Genomic DNA, 19354 nt, shown 5'->3' on the forward strand with positions numbered 1-19354 from the left:
AATAGATGATATTAATGATTTCTTTTAAGTTAGTGATAATATCTTTTTTACTTGTAAATATCTATATTTAAATTGCTTTTCTATATTCATATTCAAAATGTGCCACTTACAGGGATTTGCCACTTGTGATTTCAGTACTGTTAGCTAATAATTTTCCTTTTCAAATCCTCAATATAATATTAAAAAAAAATGAAACCGCTGGAACCAGTCCCTCTATTTCCTCCATAAAAAAAATGTGGCTGATGTTGGACCGTTTCCACCTCCAAAAAATTTTGTTTGAATTGCATAATTTAATTAGACTAACTCCAAAAGAAAAAATAATAGTAAGAGACTTGCCGGAAAAGGGATTTTGTCGGGTCGGGTCGGGTCGGACATGGATCCGATAAAAGTGCATGGGTGGGAGGGGGGAATCAGTCTAGAAGTCAACGCATGCTTTGCTTCGCTCATGCAATCTCGTGACGTTGACTTTGAAAACTCAATTGCCCCACTCGCTTTAATGGATAGCAAACACCGGCCTCACCCCAACTATAATTCACATTTCTCTCCTTTCCTTCTTTCAACTTTCTTTCTTTTTCCGTTTTTCTTTCCTCTCCAATATTTACGCACTATTTTCTATAAATCGTCCATGTCAATGCCGGCCGTGCCACGTAGAATGACCGGCATCCATGTCGGTGATTTCTAGCTAAAATTGGCCGGATTGACTCAATTGGCACAATCCAAAATGTTTAAAACTGAAATAGCATCAATACAATAGGTTTAGGACTTTTTGACACTTTACCCCCCCCCCCTCCCCCCTAATTCACACATATCCTTAGAAACCATCAACTATACTTCTACTAAATGAAAATGACCGCTCAACTTCCTTAAAGGGATTATTCATTTTTCCGTGATCATGCACGTGCCTTGACACTAGTCGAGGCACATGATTTGACTTGTGATGAATTTGTGTGCACGGGAAGTAGAGCGAATAGCGAGATTCCAAATGCAAGGGAGACATCCGTTCGTCCAATTCGAAAGAACTCATACTACATGAAATTATTATTTGATATGGGTTTCATGTTATTCTTCCATAACTTCTCTTCAGTCCTAAGTGTGGTTGTCGAACCAATGCAGTCCTTTCGTTCAAAGTTCTAACACCATTAACCGACGCGGCCGTAATTTTCATTAACTCGACAATAGATTTGTCGTGCTAGCATTCATGTGGCTTCCACATCGTACATCTCTCGTGCACTCATCATTACATCCAAAAAAATGGGAAAAAAAAATTAATTTGGCCTAATAAATGCTACGGTGGCAATCCGTGTTAAAAAAATGCACATGACGTGACGATATACTTTGACGGAATGATCGTACAGAGCAGGTTTTGAAGTTCGAGAATAAGATCCAATAAAAAAAAAAATTTCACGCACATCATAGATAAATTAAATGTAAGGAAGGCAAGAGAGAGATGGTTAATAAATGCTGCATGTATATATATAATTCATAAGTAATTTGGTCAACTAGCCTAAAATGTTAATTTTAGTAATAAAAAAAAGCTTGAGATTACTCATAAATAAAAGAGAAAATTCCAAAAAGGAGCCCGAAGTGAAGTCATTTTCTCAAATAAGGGCCTGAAGTGAATATTATCTCAAATAAGAGCCTGAAATGGTCAAATCGTTTCAAAAAAGAACCTTTGGCCGGCCGGTGACTATTCCATCACCGGAGAAGAGGTATTTTAGTCAAAAACATTATAAGTATATTTTTTTTATTTTTTTTACTTTCTTTTTCTATTCCTCTTTCTTTTTCCTTTTTTCTTCTTTCCTCTCAGCCTTCATTGCGCCTGGCCAGCGACCTCCACCAGCATCAGGCGAGGGTTGCCTCGCCAGATCCGGTGAGGGCAACTCTCGCTTTGGCTTGCCCTCGCCAGCCCAGGTGAGGACGAGGGTTGCCCTCGCCGACGTCGAGCAAGGGTTGCCTCGCCTAGGCTGGCCTCGCCCTAGCTGGCATCGGGCGAGGGCAGCCTCCACCTGAGGCCGGCGACCTCCGCCGGCCCCGGCGGAGGGAAGAGAGGAAAAAAATAGAGAAAAGGAAAAAAAAAGGAAAAGGAAAAAAAACAGAAAAAGGAAAAAAAAGAAAAAAAAATCAAAAAATTAAAGGACGAAAATACCTTTTGGCTGGTGAGGTCAAATCTTTATTTGAGACTGATATAGCCATTACAGACCCTTATTTGAGACAAGATTCGCTTCATGTTCTTATTTGAGAAAATGAGAGTACTTCAAATTCTTATTTGAGACAAGGTCCACTTCATATCTTTATTTGAGAAAATAATTCTATTTCGGATCCTTTTTGAAATTTTCCCTCAACAAAATCATATGACAATCCTTACCAAAAAAAAAATCATATGACAATTAGTAATTAATTATTATATGATGTTGATATGGATCTCTATTTAGCACCGCCAGACAGTCTCTTTGAAGTCAAAACAAAGTACTTGTGACAGTTAACACACACACTCTCTCTCTCTCTCTCTCTCTCTCTCTCTCCATCCCAAGCTTCCCTGCAACTCGTCGCCGACCTCCCTCCAACCCACCGTCTCTCCGCCGAGCTGAAGCCGGAGGTCGCCGGCCGACGAGCTCCGTACTAGGCTTTGCAGGTACATCTGGCAGTGCCAGGCCCGTCAACAGCAACTCGAGATGCTGCCATCGGTCCCTTCGTTCTCGGTGTTCGTGTTGACCGACGACGAGGCCGCCGACCACCGCCACCCGGAGGAGGATGATTCGGGGACCGGCGAGGCGCTCCGGAGGACCACGACGGTCGCGGTCGGCGTACCGGCCGTCGCCAGCGGGGAGTTCAGCTTCGGGGAGAAGGCGATGGGGTTGATCCAGGAGGAGGAGGAGGAGGGGGAGGGCGAGGACGACGGCGGCGGCGGAGGCGACGCGGGAGGGAGAGGGGAGGGGGTGGGGTGGAGGAACGACTCGAGCGGAGGCGGCGGCGTCGAGCGCGAGCCGGCGAGCCGGCCGATGTATCTCGCCGCCGGCCTCGGAATCGGGAATGCCCATTTCGGCGGCGGATCGAATGGCGGTCTCGGGTTGAATCTGCCGGAGTTCGACGGCGCGGGCGACGCGGAGGAATTTTACGAGAGGATGGTGAATGAGTTTCCGTGCCATCCCGTGTTCTTGAGGCACTATGCTCAGGTTTTGCAGGTTCGATTTGGCTTGTTTTCGTGTATGCGTGAGTTTCTAGTTTTGGTTCCTGAACATCATGTGTTTAATACGAAAAGATCCATTTGTCTATCGTATGTAGTGTGATGTTCTTGCTTTGCTGTTGCTTGTTCTCTATGTTGTTTTCTGCATCTTCAGCATTTCCTGAGCTCCCTATCTATCGCCTGCGCATCTAACTGAACAATGCTGGACTCGGATCGCATTGTTACACCGGCAGGGATCTGGGCGATAGGAATTCTTGATTCTCTTGAATCCTTCATGCCCCGATTGATTTAATGATGCTCGTTAATGAATGTCTTTCACCTTTTGCAATGATGAAGAACAGACATTCCTTTTGGAAATCAGATTCCTTGACTCGTTTCCGGTAAAACAGAGAACCTGAGATATATCTTGGAAAGGTCTCTTTAGGTTGAAACTAAGGCAGATATGTTTAGTCCATGATTAATTGTTCCGAAACTTATTCCAGAAAGGATAGAGGTATACACAATTGAGTTGTGCTTTATCTAAAAGCCCATATTTTTGTGTGGTCATCGTCCATCTACGGGCTTGTCACTGATACCTCTTTTACATAATCGAAAATTTTACTCACAGTCAAAGGGGGATCTTCATGGAGCAGAGAATTACTACTATCGTGCTACACTAGCCGACCCTGACGATGGTGAGATTTTGGCACAGTATGCTAAAATAGTTTGGGAGCTCTATCATGATAAAGAGAGAGCTTTAAGCTATTATGAGCGTGCAGCTCAAGCCGCTGCAAACGATAGGTATGTATATTCTATGTCGGAAAACAAACTAATGTGACATCACAAACATCTTCCGTTCACTTGGATTTAGTTCTTGGCTCTGAAGAAGGGAACTGGTAGAAAACCTTAGTAATTACTTTCTTTTTTTTGTTGGGATTTGGGCAAAGTATTACCTGACTTGCAGTTTGGGCCTGAAAACTTTTTGTTTTGATATTAGCCTGTAGTGAAGATCCAGGGGCTCTCTGCAGTATATATTTTGGTCACAACAGTTTTCTGTTTGCTTGTTTCAGCCATGTCCTAGCAGCATATGCTGGTTTTCTCTGGGAGCTAGAGAATGAGAATGTAACAGATGGAGTACAAGAAAATCACCTCCAGGTGCTCCTTATCCTTTATACATCCTTATCTCTTCCGTATTTTTAAAACTAAGTCTAAAAGGTATTTAATGAGAAGCAGGGAATTTTGGACGAGAAAGAAGTTTCAACTTCCAAGAAAGAAAAAGCAGTTGGAATTCCTGCAACCAGGTTTGACATTGCTAATTTTACTGCAACTGGTACCGATGGGGAGAATATTGAAGAGAATTATAAACAGATGATTGAGGAAGATCCATCCAACCCATTGATTTTGAAAATTTATGCTCAGTTCTTATATCAGGTAATAGAGAAACTTGCGTGCCTTATTCTTCTTCGACTTTTGTTCATCTCTGATTCTCAATATTATTTAAGAGGATCATGTTAATTTACTTGTCATGATTACTATGATATAGCTCGATTGTGCGGACCTTGGCACCATATCAAGTTGATGGACATAGTGTTATTTGCAGCCACCCGTTGAAACAAGAATCTCAAATATGTCATGCACAAATTTATACCCAATAGATATTTTGTCCATTTGTTTGTGTAGTCTCATCCACACTTATTTGGTTGTTTAATGTACAGGTGAAGCAAGATCTCAAAGGAGCTGAGGAATACTATTCACGTGCTATTCTCGCTGATCCAACGGACGGTGAAGCATTGGTAATGTATGCTAAGCTGGTTTGGCAACTTCACCGTGACCATGATAAGGCATCGTCTTATTTTGAACGAGCTATTCAAGCAACCCCTACAGACAGGTGAGCTTTTTGTTTGAACTTTTCCCTGAATTCTATTTAGATAAGCATCAAATGTCAAGAGTTCTGTTATTCTATCATCACTCATGGTCCCAAGTGGGTGGCCATTGGCCATGGAGGACCCTGTTGCATCATCTTCATAAGGGTAGGTGCTCCTTTAGTCATTTTTAGGGAAATCAGTGAGCATAAAAAACAAAAGCATGTCAGATACTTCGATTTTGATGAAACTCGGGAGTGCACTTTTTGTGATTGTTCATGTAACGTTAATTTTCTATTGATGGTTGTAGTAAGTTGTGACAAGTCTACGACTAGAAATGCTAGGAGGAAAATTCGGTGTTCGACCAAAACTTATGTTTGCTAGAAACCATACGGCGACTTGGTTTGTTTACTTTAACTATTCTTGCTTCTCTTCATCATTATGCTAATAATCGCTGCTTGTGCTTATTGAAGTAGCAAGAGTTCTTGGAATCATCTTGCTGCGAAACGTGACCTGGATTTTTTGCTCTCTGTTTCTGCAGCCATATTCTTGCTGCATGTGCTAGTTTCCTTTGGGAGATAGAGAGCAATGTCGAAAATGGGAATGACTCCGTCCTCCCCAATACCGTTTCTCTACCAGAAGCTATTAGTTCTGCAAGTGCTTAACTTGCAACTTACCTAGTCAACATAGACCTTAGAAAACCATCCATTTCAGATGATGCTTTTGTTTCTGCTCATAATTTCAGCGGCGGTACATAAGGAGATGGATTATTGAGAGGTCATGATGAGGAAGGAGCCACCCAAGTCCACCAAGTTGAAATCAATAAGTGCCGTCCGCTGCCGGAAGTTGAATAAGTCGAAAATATCAAATAACGTATACAAATACACATGTATGAGTATGTATTATGTTTACGAATAAGTCAGAATAAACGGGGTTCGCATTAGCCGTCGAGGAAGGGACCGAAATCAGTCATGGGATGTAGTTGGGTAATGCAACGAAATGTGCTTGCCTCTCGTACCATTTAGACTTGGCATATTGACATTGTAATTGTGTAATGTTTCGTTGGATGGACCCTGCTGCAAAGGAGGACAATTGATCCTGCTGAGCAGCTTGGAAACCTTTTTTTTTTATCTTTTTTTTCGCCTCATTTCCAAATTTCCGTTGTTTAGATACTTCTAATAGGAGGTATCCACTGACGTCGGGTAGTTCCTCTTGGAAGAGGCTCACTAGTCCTTTAAGCTGGCGAGCTAGACTTTGTCAACTCTCAATTCTTGTTAAAAATGAACAATAGCCCCCAGAAATTTCTCCTTAATTCATTTTTAAGCATCCAGATAATTATAAAAGTGGGGGAAACAAGGCCCTGCAGTGAGCATTTGGGCATAGAAGGTTCCATGCACCGCCGGAGAAGGTTCCCCGCAAGCATCCCTCCTGACGATGTCCACACGACAGCCAACCGCTAATCAGTGTTTCACCGGAGAAGAAGATTAATCAACAAGCGTAAAGTTTCTCTTTACATACTCCAAGCATGAAAACGGTAGATCCAAAATGCGCTCCACCTCAATCGACCTCGAGATCAGCCTGTCTACAATGCCGTTCGTACTTGACAACCCAGTGTCTACCCTTAAGTTCTTGCGCGCTACCAAGGTTGAATTACACACCCAAGGAACTGAAACTACAAATGCCAACCCCGAGCACTTGCTATGAGCATGATGAGAACTTCCCTGTCCGACTAGCACATCCTTGTAAGCTCGAGAAATGCTAGAAACATGCTTCCCCATCGGCCAAAGCTGTTGAAGCACGGACGGAGCAGACCCATCTGGACTCAGCAAATCAGCATCCGCGTGAAGGTTCACCACGACGGTTCCGTGCTCTGAGTGCAGCTGGTTGCTGAGAGCTCTAAGGAAAGGGGAATCTGGGTCCCAGAGCTTACGAGGGAAAATATCATCACCATCATAGGCATCGATGAAAACCAAGTCGTAGAGTTTCTTGTTTTCCAGGACAAACTTCTCAGCATCGGACTCCAAGAGGTGAAGCCTTTCATGAACACCTTTCCACATTACTTCATCCATGAGATCAGGTTTCAAGATGGCACGATCGCCCGAGGGAGTTAGGACCGAGAAAGCAGGAAACCCCATTGCCTGAATGGAGGCTGAGATGACCAGGGGGTCGATTTCGACTATGTCAATGATGGCACCTGGAAAAATATGGCCGCACCAATAAAGATCAGGACCACTAGCTCTCTTTGAATGCCGTTAGGATCATTTTACAGGCAAATAACAAGCACATACTAGACATTTTTCACGAAAAAAAGGAGAAAGCAACAGCAGCTATTCAATACATGCCATTAGCATTAACAGCAATCAATCGGCACACACGTTGGTACCTTAAGTATAAATCGGTAAAAACTCCATGCTCTCTGAAATGATTGGTCTCCTCACTTTTGTCTGTCGTGTTATTTCCCTCTTTCTTTTCCCTATTTCTACTTCTTTCTTCTTTAATCTTGTTTTCTTCTTGTAGGCAACACAGAGATCAATTTTTAAGGGACTCAAGATGCATTTCGACATTGGACCAACACATAGGGTCATGGTAAGATTTACAATTCTTGCATATGAACTCATTTCATCAGCTCGAAAAATAAATTACGGACACTAAAATAAATGGAAAAGAACTATTACCTTGAATTTTATTGGCCAGAAACAATGGTAAGCTACCTCCACCGTGCCCAATGCACAAAATATTCATAGGTTTATTCCCGTGTACAACATCCCCAAGATCGAAATCAGAAGATGCTAATGTTGCCAACCCAGCTGATACCATGCTTTTGAGATCTGCAAGATGATACAAAATTGGCATACGCGAGATGTATTCCAAGTTAAACATATACATATTGTGCAATATAGACTAGCCGAACAACAAATAAATAAGGGCTAGGACAAATAGACAAGTCCCCAGAATTATCTCACACGGTAGAATTGATCCATATTGCATCATGAAACTGAATCAGGTATCACATTTAAAGGAACAACCAAGACCAAAATCTCCAGCAATTCAAAAGAAAATTTCAAATTTGGAAGCTCACATGCTAGAAGTAATGTTGAACATGATGCAATTTGAAAGAAAAAAGTCAGGTTCACATGCTAGACCTATGACTGTTATCACAATTTTTTAATGAAGGGAAGAAAGAAGGACACGAGTAAACATCAGGGAAACAAAATGCACACAAACTGGAGAGGTCTCAACCAATATGAGCCAATTTACATCCATGTGGGCACCAAACAAAAACAAGCGCTGACTGCAAAAGCTCGTGAATTAACATTGCTTGTGGTGACTGCAGCATAGGTATATTATCAGCTCCGCAAAGGGGTTCCAGGTCATTATTAGTACTAGAAAGGGAGGCCGTGCTACACATGGGTATTCCATTCTATAACCCAGGATCTCTATTTCTTCTTCAAGAAGTAAAGCATCACAGTCTCTACTTAATTGTCCATTATTTCATTTTCTATGTCATTTCCTCATTTCCTTTATTATTTGAACTCCACATATTTCGTTATTGGACTCTAATTCTAGTGTTTTGTTCAATATAAGCTTTGTGAAACCAAAACCAAGAATCTATGTTTTCAATTCTACTTTCTATTAACATTTTCTTATTCTACTTAACTTGCTTGTGGTATTCACATGTAAATTTTCTAAGCAAGGTTTATGACAAAAAAATTATACGTTAGAGAACAGGTCAAAACAATGAATTGTAACAGAAATAGTTGGACTTTAAGAATTGAGACAGAAACCGAGGAAAGTAATCAATGCTTTAGGAAAGATAACAGTAGGGGAAGCCGAGCAAAGAAGAAGTGAGAAGCTTTACATGGAACAGCCAGGCAATTTGCTTGCTGCATGAAGCGTACAGAGTGGGGTTCCGATTCCCGGTAAGTAGCCATAATCTTGACAGTGCTTTGACGAGTATCATCATTAAACCGGAGTACACGCCACTGATATCCCAGTACCCTAAAACGTTCACTAGGATCAGATCCGGGGTACATGTCTGCATACCTTTGCAGAAGCCAATTCTCCACTGAAGACCAGTAAACAACATTCTGCGAAGATTAAACTAGAATGCTACGATGAACAAATCAATCCACACCATAAAGTTAATTTGGAGTTTGCAACCTCAAAAGCGAGCAAGAAACACATCGAAGAACGAACAAACCAAAGAACGAGAAGCAAATAGTCGATCGAGTGTTGCATAAACCGACCGAATTAGGCAACCGAAAGACATCTTTACCTAGAAAAAAGACGACTCGGGTCACTAATTTACGAACATCGGGTGTAGCAGGGGCCCATTCATAATCTCCCCCTCTAGACCGAGAAAGATTGCGAAGCACACGAAACGATTAAGGATGAATTACCTCTTCTTAGGGTATCAGAATAAGTGGTGGTTCTTACAACAATGTAGACCTACACTAAAGTTTGAATCTTGATTGAGAACATGGACAATACAACGCTATGCACAGAGCTTGTGGAAAGTGAATGAAGTCGATCAACTCATCCTCGGCGATTGTTCTAAGTAAATCCAGGCGATACACTCAAAGCAAAACTAAACAAAAAAGAAGGCACCGGCAACAGAACTGCGGCTCTTCTTGAGAGAGAGAGAGAGAGAGAGAGAGAGAGGGACTAACGGGTCGAGAAGAAGGGAAGGCGACGACGGAGACGACGCCGTTGCCGCGGTCGGAAGCCCCGCGGAGGACGGTGTGGCCGCCGCCGCCGCCGCCGCCGCCGGGCGCGGTGGGCCCCCACCACTCGGAAGAGTAGGACCAGTCGCCCTCGTCGTCGACGCGGCGCCGCGTGGCGGTGCTGAACCTCCGGGCGCGAAACGCGCCGGCCGATCGAGCCCCGCGCCACATCTCGGCGGCGCGGCGCGACGGGGCGCTGCGGCGGGGGCTTCCAAAAACCCTCTAAGCGATGGAGCGCGAGGTGGCGGCGAGGTCGAGCTGAGTCGAGCGGGAGTCGACTCGAGCTCGAGCGGATGGTCGAGTTTCGTGTACTTTGGGTCGACGAGTCGAGAACTTCGAGCTCGAGAAGTGAAGAGGTCGAAACGCGCGCGTGAAAAAGAAAGTATGACTGACTTTACCTTATCCGAGTAATATCTGAGATTGGATATCTGCTGATTCTGCTGGCTAGAATCTGCCCACGTCAGCTCTCCTAGCTTTAAGCTTGCTACAACACTCTCTCCCTCTTTCCCTCCCCCTCCACCACTAGCCTCCATGGTGCTGCTCCAACTCTCTCTCCCTCTGCCTTAAACTGAAAAAACCGCCACCGCCACCGCCGCCGCCACCGCCACCGTCGTCACCGGCTCCATGGCCGCCGCAGCCGCCGCCATGAGCTCCGCCTTCTCCTCCTCCATCAACGCCCTCAAGTGCTGCCTCCACTCCGCTACCTCTCCCTCCTCCTGCCCGCCTCAACAACTGAGGCTCCCCGCACCATCACCATCGTCACCATCATCATCGAACCTGCCCCATCGGGGCGATGCTCTGTCGGTCCGCATCGCCCCGCTCAGACGCCGCGCCGGCATGAGGATATCGGCTGCCGTGGCCCAGGAGGAGGTGGCCGCCCCCGCTGCCGCGGAAGTGGAAAAGGAGGAGGAGGAGGAGGAGGTGAAGGAGGGAGAGGGGGCTGAGGGCGTGACTGTGAATACCAAGCTCTACTTTGGGAATTTGCCCTACAACGTGGACAGTGCACAGTTGGCCGGTATAATTCAGGACTATGGAAGCCCGGAGCTTGTTGAGGTGTGTGACCGTGTGATTTTCTCGCTCCTGGTTGTGATCTGATCGCTGGTCTTAATGATCGACTAGAGAAGTCGAGCGCGATACCGAATATTGTGTAGGATCATTGTGACTAATGTCGTGAACGGAGTTGATTACGGCGCTCAATTGGTGTGGAAAGTTGGTGCTTTTCTTAAGGAGGATCCAACATGGGCTTCACCGTTTATTACTATATGGTCGGTAGTGTTTACCAAGAAAGAGTCTAGGCAATACTTACTTGCAATCCGGGGTTTGTCTCTCTCACCCGCACGCGCGCATGAGTACTCGCATGCATGTTATAGCTTTAGAGCCATTTTGGCTACTAGCTCGTTCTAGGTAATCGAAGCAGCTTGGGCACGTTATCGGTTTGAACAAGCATCACTGTTAAGTGTGAACTGCATTTTGCTGACTTTTGTTGCATTTTCTATGTTAAGGTTCTGATGCTTTCAACTATGATTTCTATAAATGGAACTAGATAAATAAAAGCTGAATTGTAAAAAAGGGAAAAAAAAGGGAAAACCTGGCTAATGTAGATTATCAGAAACACGGTATGATGAAGAACCTTGTCGCACTTGTACATGGTGCAGCATTATCAAAGAGGATGTGGGTGAATCTCCAAAGTAGGCTGGATGATGGATTGTGAAGTCTGTATGGTCTACGATGGTTCGCGCTTCAAATGCACACTCATTTTCTTTTGGCTTAACACAGTACAGATGTACCCTAACGAATGAACATGATGTATTCTGAGTCTGAGTCTAGCCAAAGTACCAAAATCTTTCTGGCATTCACCTTGCATACCAAGTCACTCTCGCTCTCTCTTTGCTTTTCCAGACGTGGGTTAATATCTGGCAAATCCTTAGCCATCCTCAGTATTTATCTCTTCTCATTACCGAAGACAAAGTCGGGTCATGTTGGTTAGCTAGTAATCTGTTTCAATTACCAGCTTGTAATAAAGATCTACCCCTACAAATTCCTATGAGTACCATTAGAAGTGAGATTGTCAAGGCTTGCTCTGATGGGATATTCCTTCGCTAGGATGCGGATAATCAGTAGTGAGTAAAGAACTTGTACTATTCAGCGCACCAGGGATCTCCCCCTCGTTTTGAAAAACTTCATCAGTTTGAAAAGTAGAGTGGCTCTTTCAGTTTTCTCTTTGTTAATTGCATTTTCCTGATCTAGAATAAATTAATGTCGAAATTCTAGCCACTCAACAGAAAATACATCAAATGTACCTCATGATGTATGAAGAGTGCTTGAAGTTTCTTTTGCAGTCAATTTGCCTTAAAGTTAATTCGATTGTGGTTCTTCTTCTTAACTCTTCATGTTCCCCGATGATCTTCGTAGGTTCTTTATGACAGAGACACTGGAAGAAGCAGAGGCTTCGCTTTTGTGACAATGAGCAGCATTGAAGATTGTAATGCAGTTATCCAAAACCTCGATGGAAGTGTGAGTTGGCTTATCTTTGTCTATTTCCGAGTATGCGCAACTCTGAAAAGCTAATACAATAGATAAGACAACATTGGTTTTCTGTACTATTTCATCATGCTAAATGAAGTCCTTCCTTTTCCTGTTTAGAATTGTATGATGAGGTCCTTCCAGTTCAGGAACTGAATTCCAAGACTGACCCGATCTCCACGTTTCAGGAATACATGGGACGGACCCTGAGGGTGAACTTCTCGGACAAACCTAAACCGAAAGAGCCTTTATACCCAGAAACTGATTACAAGCTTTTCGTTGGAAACTTGTCCTGGTCTGTGACTTCCGAAAGTTTAACAAAAGCTTTTCAAGAATACGGGAACGTAGTTGGAGCAAGAGTGCTGTACGATGGCGAGACAGGGAGGTCGCGCGGTTATGGTTTCGTGTCCTACTCGACAAAATCGGAGATGGAAACTGCTATTGAATCTCTTAACGGAGTGGTAATACTTTGCTATACCCCCTGTTTCTTTCCAGAATAAGACAGATACGTTTGCTGAGCACTTTTGCTAACTGCTTCATGATTCATCTTCTTCCTTATTTTGTTTCCCCTCTTTTGAGCTGTTACCAGGAGCTAGAGGGGCGTGCTATGAGAGTAAGTCTAGCTGAAGGAAAGCGGACATAAAGTGAAAATTAAGTCAATGTTTGGGAACTCAGGAAAAGATTGACGACCACGGCACGGGAGAAGCAACAAAAGATGTTTACTTTGAATGATCCCTTGTACAATTTGCACAGCAATCCCTTGTTTGCTTCTTTGCAATAATTTGCTCTCACCTTTGTATTCTGCCTTTCCTACTCAATGTTCTTGCTGGAAGATTTCGGTGTACAAGGAAGATTTCGGTGTACAACATTGGCTGGTGGCTACAATCATACTAATGTGGCTTCAATAAATGCATTACTCAAATTTTCGGCTTCAAATAACATGGCACCTGAATTAATTTGTATTGTAGTGGATGTGAGGTGCTTCAGAGAGCTAAAAGTCAAGTGAAATCTGGAAAGAGGTGAATCTCTGTGCCATTGACATCCTGCCATTTCTTTTGAGACTTTGATTTGTGTATAAATTGACAAGAACTGGTCCTTGTGCAATTCGATATGATTACCTCTATGAATCGAGCGGGCTTGTTTCCAGACCGAAAGAACAAATTCACTTTTCATCTGAGAATCATAAATGTTGCTTCAAAGTTTGTCTTTGAATTTTATGCAATCAGTACTGCATCCTATTCTCTTCTATAAGGCAGGTGCATGAAGTAGAAGCAATGGTATTTGCTGTGATTCTAGTGGTGGATATGCGATTATCTATCATGAAAAAGCCAGAAGCTCGGTTGCTCTATTATCAAGCAACCTAAGATTAGATGATTTGATGAACCTTATTTGTATTTTCTGTACGTTTTGCGATTTCTGTTCTCTAAGGATTACCACACCAACAGATTCTCGTTAGAGAAGACAGGCACATTTATCATCACTATCCATTTAGAAAAAATTGATTAGCATTACGCAGCACTGGCGTAATTCATTCCTGAGGATGTGTTTCCTTCAGAAAATTCCGAATCGGTTTCTCTCCTCAATGAAGTACAGACACTTGCCTCAAATTACCAAATATCTCTGCAAGTACAGACGCCGTTGAGAAATCGATGGTATCTATTCACATCCCTGACAATGATCTCCCTCTCCTCAGCTCTGCTTATGTACTTAAACACCTCGTGACAATCCTTACAGATTCTCAGATTCTTCACAATCCTCAACGCCTTATGTGGCGGCGAAACACCATTCAACAGCCCAAAAGCCACCGCCAGTTTCTCACTGTGATACCAAAGTGCTTCCTTCTTCTCCTTCTCTCCCAACTCATGCGATATCACCTTCCACACCGGCACATACCCTAAACTCTCGATCTTCTCCATCAATTCCATCAGCTTCGAGTAGACCTCTTCTGTCCTCTCATGTTTTCTATCTCCTGACATGAAGACATGGACTTCACCTCTCACTTCGATCCAGCTCATACCACCTTCCTTTTTCACCCTCCTATCCTTCATCCGTTTACGAACTTCAGCAACCTCATTATATCGTCCCGAAGATGACAATATATTCGCAACAATCACATAAGCTGAGTCGTCATTTGGGTCAAGCTCCAGTAACTGCTCCGCCGCCGAGCAAGCCATGTCAACATCACTGTGGTGTCCACAAGCAATTAGTAACGAACGCCACACTGCAGCGTCGGGCTCAAATGGCATGGTCATCGCAAGCCTCTTGGCTTCCTCCAATTTCCCAGCATTTCCCATAGCAGTAACTAGACAAGTATAATGTTCTAATCTTGGTTCTAGTGCATACTCCAGTCTCATCCGGGTTAGCCAATTTTCAGTCTCCACCACTAAACCGGCATTGCAACATGCTGTCAGGATAGCGAGGAAGCTATACTCATCAGGAACAAGTCCCCGAGCCTCCATTTCATGGAAAAGCTTGACCGCCGACTCCACATCACCTTGTTGGGCATAGCTAGACATCATAGCATTCCATCCGATGTCATTCATCACTGCCACGTTCTCATCAAACACGCATCTCGCGTCCGAAATAAGTCCGGCCTTCCCATACCCATCAATCAAAGCGCTCGCCACAACCACATTATTATCAAGCCCAGTGACTACTGCATGAGCATGGATGATGGCACACTGCTCCAACGCAGCCAGCTCCGAAGCGGCGCGCAGCGCCCCCGAAACACTGTGCACTGTCGACCCTATATCACAACATTGCATACCAGCAAACGCCGACAACGCATCGATAGGCCGGGAACTTTGCGCCAACCCAACAACGACAGCAGAGGAACAAACCTCGTCTCTCTCAGGAATTTCGTGGAACACCTTGAGCGCGTTACCCGCCAACCGACATTTAGTGTAGAAACTAATGAGGGCAGACCCAGAAAACGGCTCGTTGGCGAAACCAAGCTTCAGGGACAAGGAATGGAGGGAGAGACCAAAGGGTACGCACAAAAGGGTCGTGCAGGTCCTGAGGAGGGAAGCGACGGTGCGCTGGTTGGGCAGAGCCGAGCGGCGGAGCATGGACACGAAGTGTCGCAGGGAAAGGAGGGAGTCGGCGTGCGCCGAGATGAGGGACGTCCAGGACACGACGTTCGGGGACGGGATCTGAGCGAAGACGCGATGGGCGTAAGGCGAAAGATTGGACCTTGAGTACAGGGTGATGAGCTGGTTGCAGAGGAAGCGATCCTGGTGAGACCACGATTTCAGAGCTCGAGCGTGGGTTATGCGGGGGTCGGTGTTCGGTGGTACCGACAACGTTGATCTGTCGACGTCGGATGAGTCGTTCATGTTCGGTTTGTGCCAACTTCTGAGGAGTTCTCATGTGGAGGGAGAGAGCAAACGCGGAGAGATGGAAGGCTTAACGCTAGTCCTTTTAACAAGTGCAAACGAAAGATAAAAATGGCGCCGGAAGCCTTTGAGATTTTAGACATTCTATATGTTTGAATCTCATTTTTTATTCAATTGGGTCCTATTTGGGTGTAGTCCATACTCTCCATCAATAAAAAGGCACGATGTTCCACTCCCCAGTGAGCTGGGAGGGGTCCGGGGCTGCTCCGGCAAGGTTGTAAGGGGGCAGCGCCTGTGCGACGCCAGATGATTTTTATAGTTTAAGCCCATATTTTATTTATAGTTTGGGTTTGAGCCAATGAATAGCTACTGAAGTAACATAGATGTAGAATGTGCTAATTATAGTGATAATTATTCGGAAGTAGTACCGCAAGGGAAGGGTGAAAGAACTCCCGTCGAGGAGTGAAAGCTCCCAAGCAATGGGAGGAGACTACTAGGACTTTGACCGCGTGCCTGTTGAAAAATGAGTTGGCGACTCATAGGCAGTGGCTTGGTTAAGGGAACCCACCGAAGCTGTAGCGAAAGCGAGTCTTCATAGAGCAATTGTCACTGCTTATGGACCCAAACCTGGGTGATCTATCCATGATCCAGATGAAGCTTGGGTGAAACTAAGTGGAGGTTCGAACCGATTGATGTTGAAGAATTAACTAATGAGTTGTGGTTTGGGGTGGAATGCCACTCGAACCTAGAGTTAGTTGGTTCTCCCCGAAATGCGTTGAGGCACAACAGTTGACTGGACATTTAGGGGTAAAGCACTATTTCGATACGGGCCGCGAGAGCAATACCAAATTGAGGCAAACCCCGAATACTAGATATGATCTCCATATAATATGAGTCAAGGTCGGCTAGTGAGACGATGGAGGATAAGCTTCATCGTCGATAGGAAAAGCCCGGATCACTAACTACTGGATGTAGCCTTAGTTTAAGATGAAACCAGGATAAATCATTGTGTCTCGATTTCTCTTTCTCGTTTTTACTCTTTATTTCATTATATTTGTGCACCCAATCCTAATAGATCCTACTATCTCTGTTCTCTTCAAAGAAAACACTTTCAAAATTAGTTTGACTCTACAATAGACTTTTGAATTGGCGATAGGATAAATTTATGATCGGGATCGTGTTTTCCTCTAACCATCCTTTTGATTGATAAGAGGCCCGAGAGCTAGCCCATCAGCGAATTGTCCCCGCAAGAAATAGGCGGCATGCGGGGAAAACGGCGGGCGAGGGGTACGGATCTCGGAGGCGCGGGAGCGGTAATAGCCCTCGACTTACTAGCCAGTTCCACAGATGCTCACCCCTAGAAGACATGCCTTATGAGTTCTATTTGAGATTAGATGTGGACTAGATTCAAGCACGCACCCCACTTACTTTCAATGTTTCACAATTTGTAATCGCCGCAAATTAAATCTTAACAAAATGAATTTTCGTTCTAATTTCCACGATTAGTTTTCTTTTGAAATGGAGGACGTTGATAGATGGCTTAATCAAGACACAAAACATACTTTTAATTTGAATATAAAGATAGATGGGATTGTTTCATGATTTTGGGATCGGAATATTGGTGAAGGGCATTCATTAGAGAGTACACTGACACCACTACTTTGATAAATAAATTTATGTTACACCTTCGAAAAACTTAATAACGTACAAGGCGGATCCTAATTTGATTCTATCTACTAAGAGCTCTCATCACACCTTTATGCGAATAGGAACGGTTTGAACTTCACAATGAGGAGTGGCGAGACCAATTACTGCACCAAACCTACGTTGGCATGTAATGTCGATTGACTTGGATATAGACCCGTCAAACGGGTGGGCAAGGTCGAGTTTGGGTCGGGTCAAAAATGCCCGGCCCAAATAGACACATCGTTTTGACCCAATTTTGAATAATGAAAATCTAGTAACTCATGCTCGACCCAATCAATATTGCTAAAATACTTTCATATTTAACTCAATATAAGAAAACTCGTACTCAAACCGAGATGAGATTATAGGGTGAGTGATCGCGAAATCAAGTGAGGGCAAGAGAGTCATGAAAGTGAGTTGATTTTAAGTAAGTCGCAAATCTATTTATGACTCATTCAACACCCATATTATATTTAATCCTATTTTTAAAACTCATTTACTGAATATAGCTAACTCATATAATAATTCTGCTCGTGAGTTAAGAAATGAGTTTTATGACCCATTTTGATAGAATTACTTAGATGTCTCGTCACTGACATTAGACAATGATTGATCGATGCACGCATCCCAATCCCACGAATATTCAGAATAGTGGGTGTGAGAATTTTCCAGCAGATGCAGAATATGAGATTGTCGTACTTCAACAACATATGACAACCAGAACGACAATGAAGCTGACTACAGTTCCAAAATTCGGGCACATTTTGACCTTCTGGTGGACCTTTCATTCTTGCTTTCAAGTGACGAGACTCTACCAAGAATTTTGAACATATGGACCCGATGCAATCGCAATTATTAATTACGTGAGATCCGCGTGTGGAGCCCACATGAATAACGGCTAGAATAGACCCGGGTGATTCCGGTCCGGACAAGAATTTACCGCTTGGTTGATAAGGGATCGAGTGAAATTCTACCGACTCTCTTCGCCGATTTGAAATCTCAAGAGGTGAAATTTAGATTATAAAGTAAAGGGTAGAGTAAGGAAGGTACCATCTCAAGAATATGCACATAAGAATTTTTGGCAATTTTGCACATTCGCAACTTTTAGTGTTCACGAAGGACTCGTCTTACCATTCATCCAAAACAATCATTAAGTGAGATGTATTGTCATTTAAAAAAAAAATAAAAGAGACTCGTTTATGGGGTATGCAAAATTGATTTGGTAAATCAAAATGTCATGTTTCGTCTTAAGTACTTAAGAATTCTTGCATAATGATTTACGTGTACGTGTGAAGATTAATATAACCCAAAATGTTTAGATAAAAAGAAAGAATAATTGAAGACTCAACCTGTTTAGGTATTCGAATCCTCGACATGGAACTCTCCGAAGGTGGTATTTTAGTCCCTTCTTAAATTAAATGGTCATAATTTCTAAATGCGAAAAATACGGTACCGCATATTAACATGAAAGTGGGGAAAATTCTCCAAAAAAATCATAAATTTATTGCACTTTTACCAATTTAATCTCAAATCTTTTAATTGTGTCAATTGAGTCTTAAACCTTTTTCACATTTTGTCAATTGATTTCATTTAACCAATATTTTCCATCAATTACTGACGTGGACACGTGACACAATCAGCCGACGCTGACATGGATAATTTATAATAATTTTTTAATATTTAATTTTTTTAATTTTTTTTTCCTTTTTTTCTCTTCTCTTCTCTTTTCCTTCTTTACTTTTTTCTTTTTTCTATCCGCTGGCCATCATTGAGCCTCGTCGATGGCCGGCGGAGGGAAAAGAGAAAAAAGACAGAAAAAAAGAGAAAAGGAAAAAAAGAAAAAAGTAAAGAAGGAAAAGAGAAGAAAACAAAAAAAAGGGAAAAAATTAATACAAAATTCGAAAAATTATTAAAATTGTCCATTAAAATTAATCATGTCCTCTAGTAGAAGTTGCAAAAAATGAAAACTCGCATTATTCCCGAGAGATTTCAATCTTGAGAACACCTAGGTTTCTATAAACAAGAATACACTGTTTGCCCATGTTAAAGTACTGTAAGAAC

At 43.2% G+C, this 19354-nt stretch overlaps 4 protein-coding genes across 4 annotated transcripts; 2 read left to right on the plus strand and 2 right to left on the minus strand.

Annotated features, from left to right (window-relative positions):
- Positions 1 to 2475: 2475 nt before the first annotated feature.
- Positions 2476 to 6142, plus strand: LOC115688389 (uncharacterized). The gene is made up of 6 exons (XM_030614190.2): positions 2476 to 3182; positions 3792 to 3964; positions 4234 to 4318; positions 4397 to 4594; positions 4879 to 5051; positions 5567 to 6142. The coding sequence occupies exons 1-6, from the start codon at positions 2673 to 2675 to the stop codon at positions 5688 to 5690; spliced, it is 1263 nt and encodes a 420-aa protein (XP_030470050.1). The 5' UTR covers positions 2476 to 2672; the 3' UTR covers positions 5691 to 6142.
- Positions 6143 to 6315: 173 nt separating this feature from the next.
- On the minus strand, positions 6316 to 9960 carry LOC115688378 (uncharacterized). The gene is made up of 5 exons (XM_056315397.1): positions 9696 to 9960; positions 8885 to 9113; positions 7701 to 7853; positions 6544 to 7219; positions 6316 to 6453 (listed from the first exon to the last, which is right to left on the minus strand). The coding sequence occupies exons 1-5, from the start codon at positions 9918 to 9920 to the stop codon at positions 6345 to 6347; spliced, it is 1392 nt and encodes a 463-aa protein (XP_056171372.1). The 5' UTR covers positions 9921 to 9960; the 3' UTR covers positions 6316 to 6344.
- Positions 9961 to 10326: 366 nt separating this feature from the next.
- LOC115688345 (28 kDa ribonucleoprotein, chloroplastic-like) lies at positions 10327 to 12986 on the plus strand. Its single transcript, XM_030614144.2, has 4 exons — positions 10327 to 10802; positions 12162 to 12263; positions 12461 to 12733; positions 12862 to 12986. Exons 1-4 carry the CDS (start codon positions 10374 to 10376, stop codon positions 12913 to 12915), a joined length of 858 nt encoding a protein of 285 aa, XP_030470004.1. The 5' UTR covers positions 10327 to 10373; the 3' UTR covers positions 12916 to 12986.
- A 773-nt stretch (positions 12987 to 13759) lies between these two features.
- On the minus strand, positions 13760 to 15735 carry LOC115688342 (pentatricopeptide repeat-containing protein At3g24000, mitochondrial-like). Its single transcript, XM_030614138.2, has one exon. The coding sequence runs from the start codon at positions 15605 to 15607 to the stop codon at positions 13880 to 13882; it is 1728 nt and encodes a 575-aa protein (XP_030469998.1). The 5' UTR covers positions 15608 to 15735; the 3' UTR covers positions 13760 to 13879.
- Between the last annotated feature and the right edge of the window lie 3619 nt (positions 15736 to 19354).

Source organism: Syzygium oleosum, unplaced genomic scaffold, assembly GCF_021117445.2.
Source record: "Syzygium oleosum isolate NSW1041296 unplaced genomic scaffold, Sole_v2.1 Sole_v2.01, whole genome shotgun sequence".
In the NCBI taxonomy this organism is placed as follows: Eukaryota; Viridiplantae; Streptophyta; class Magnoliopsida; order Myrtales; family Myrtaceae; genus Syzygium; species Syzygium oleosum.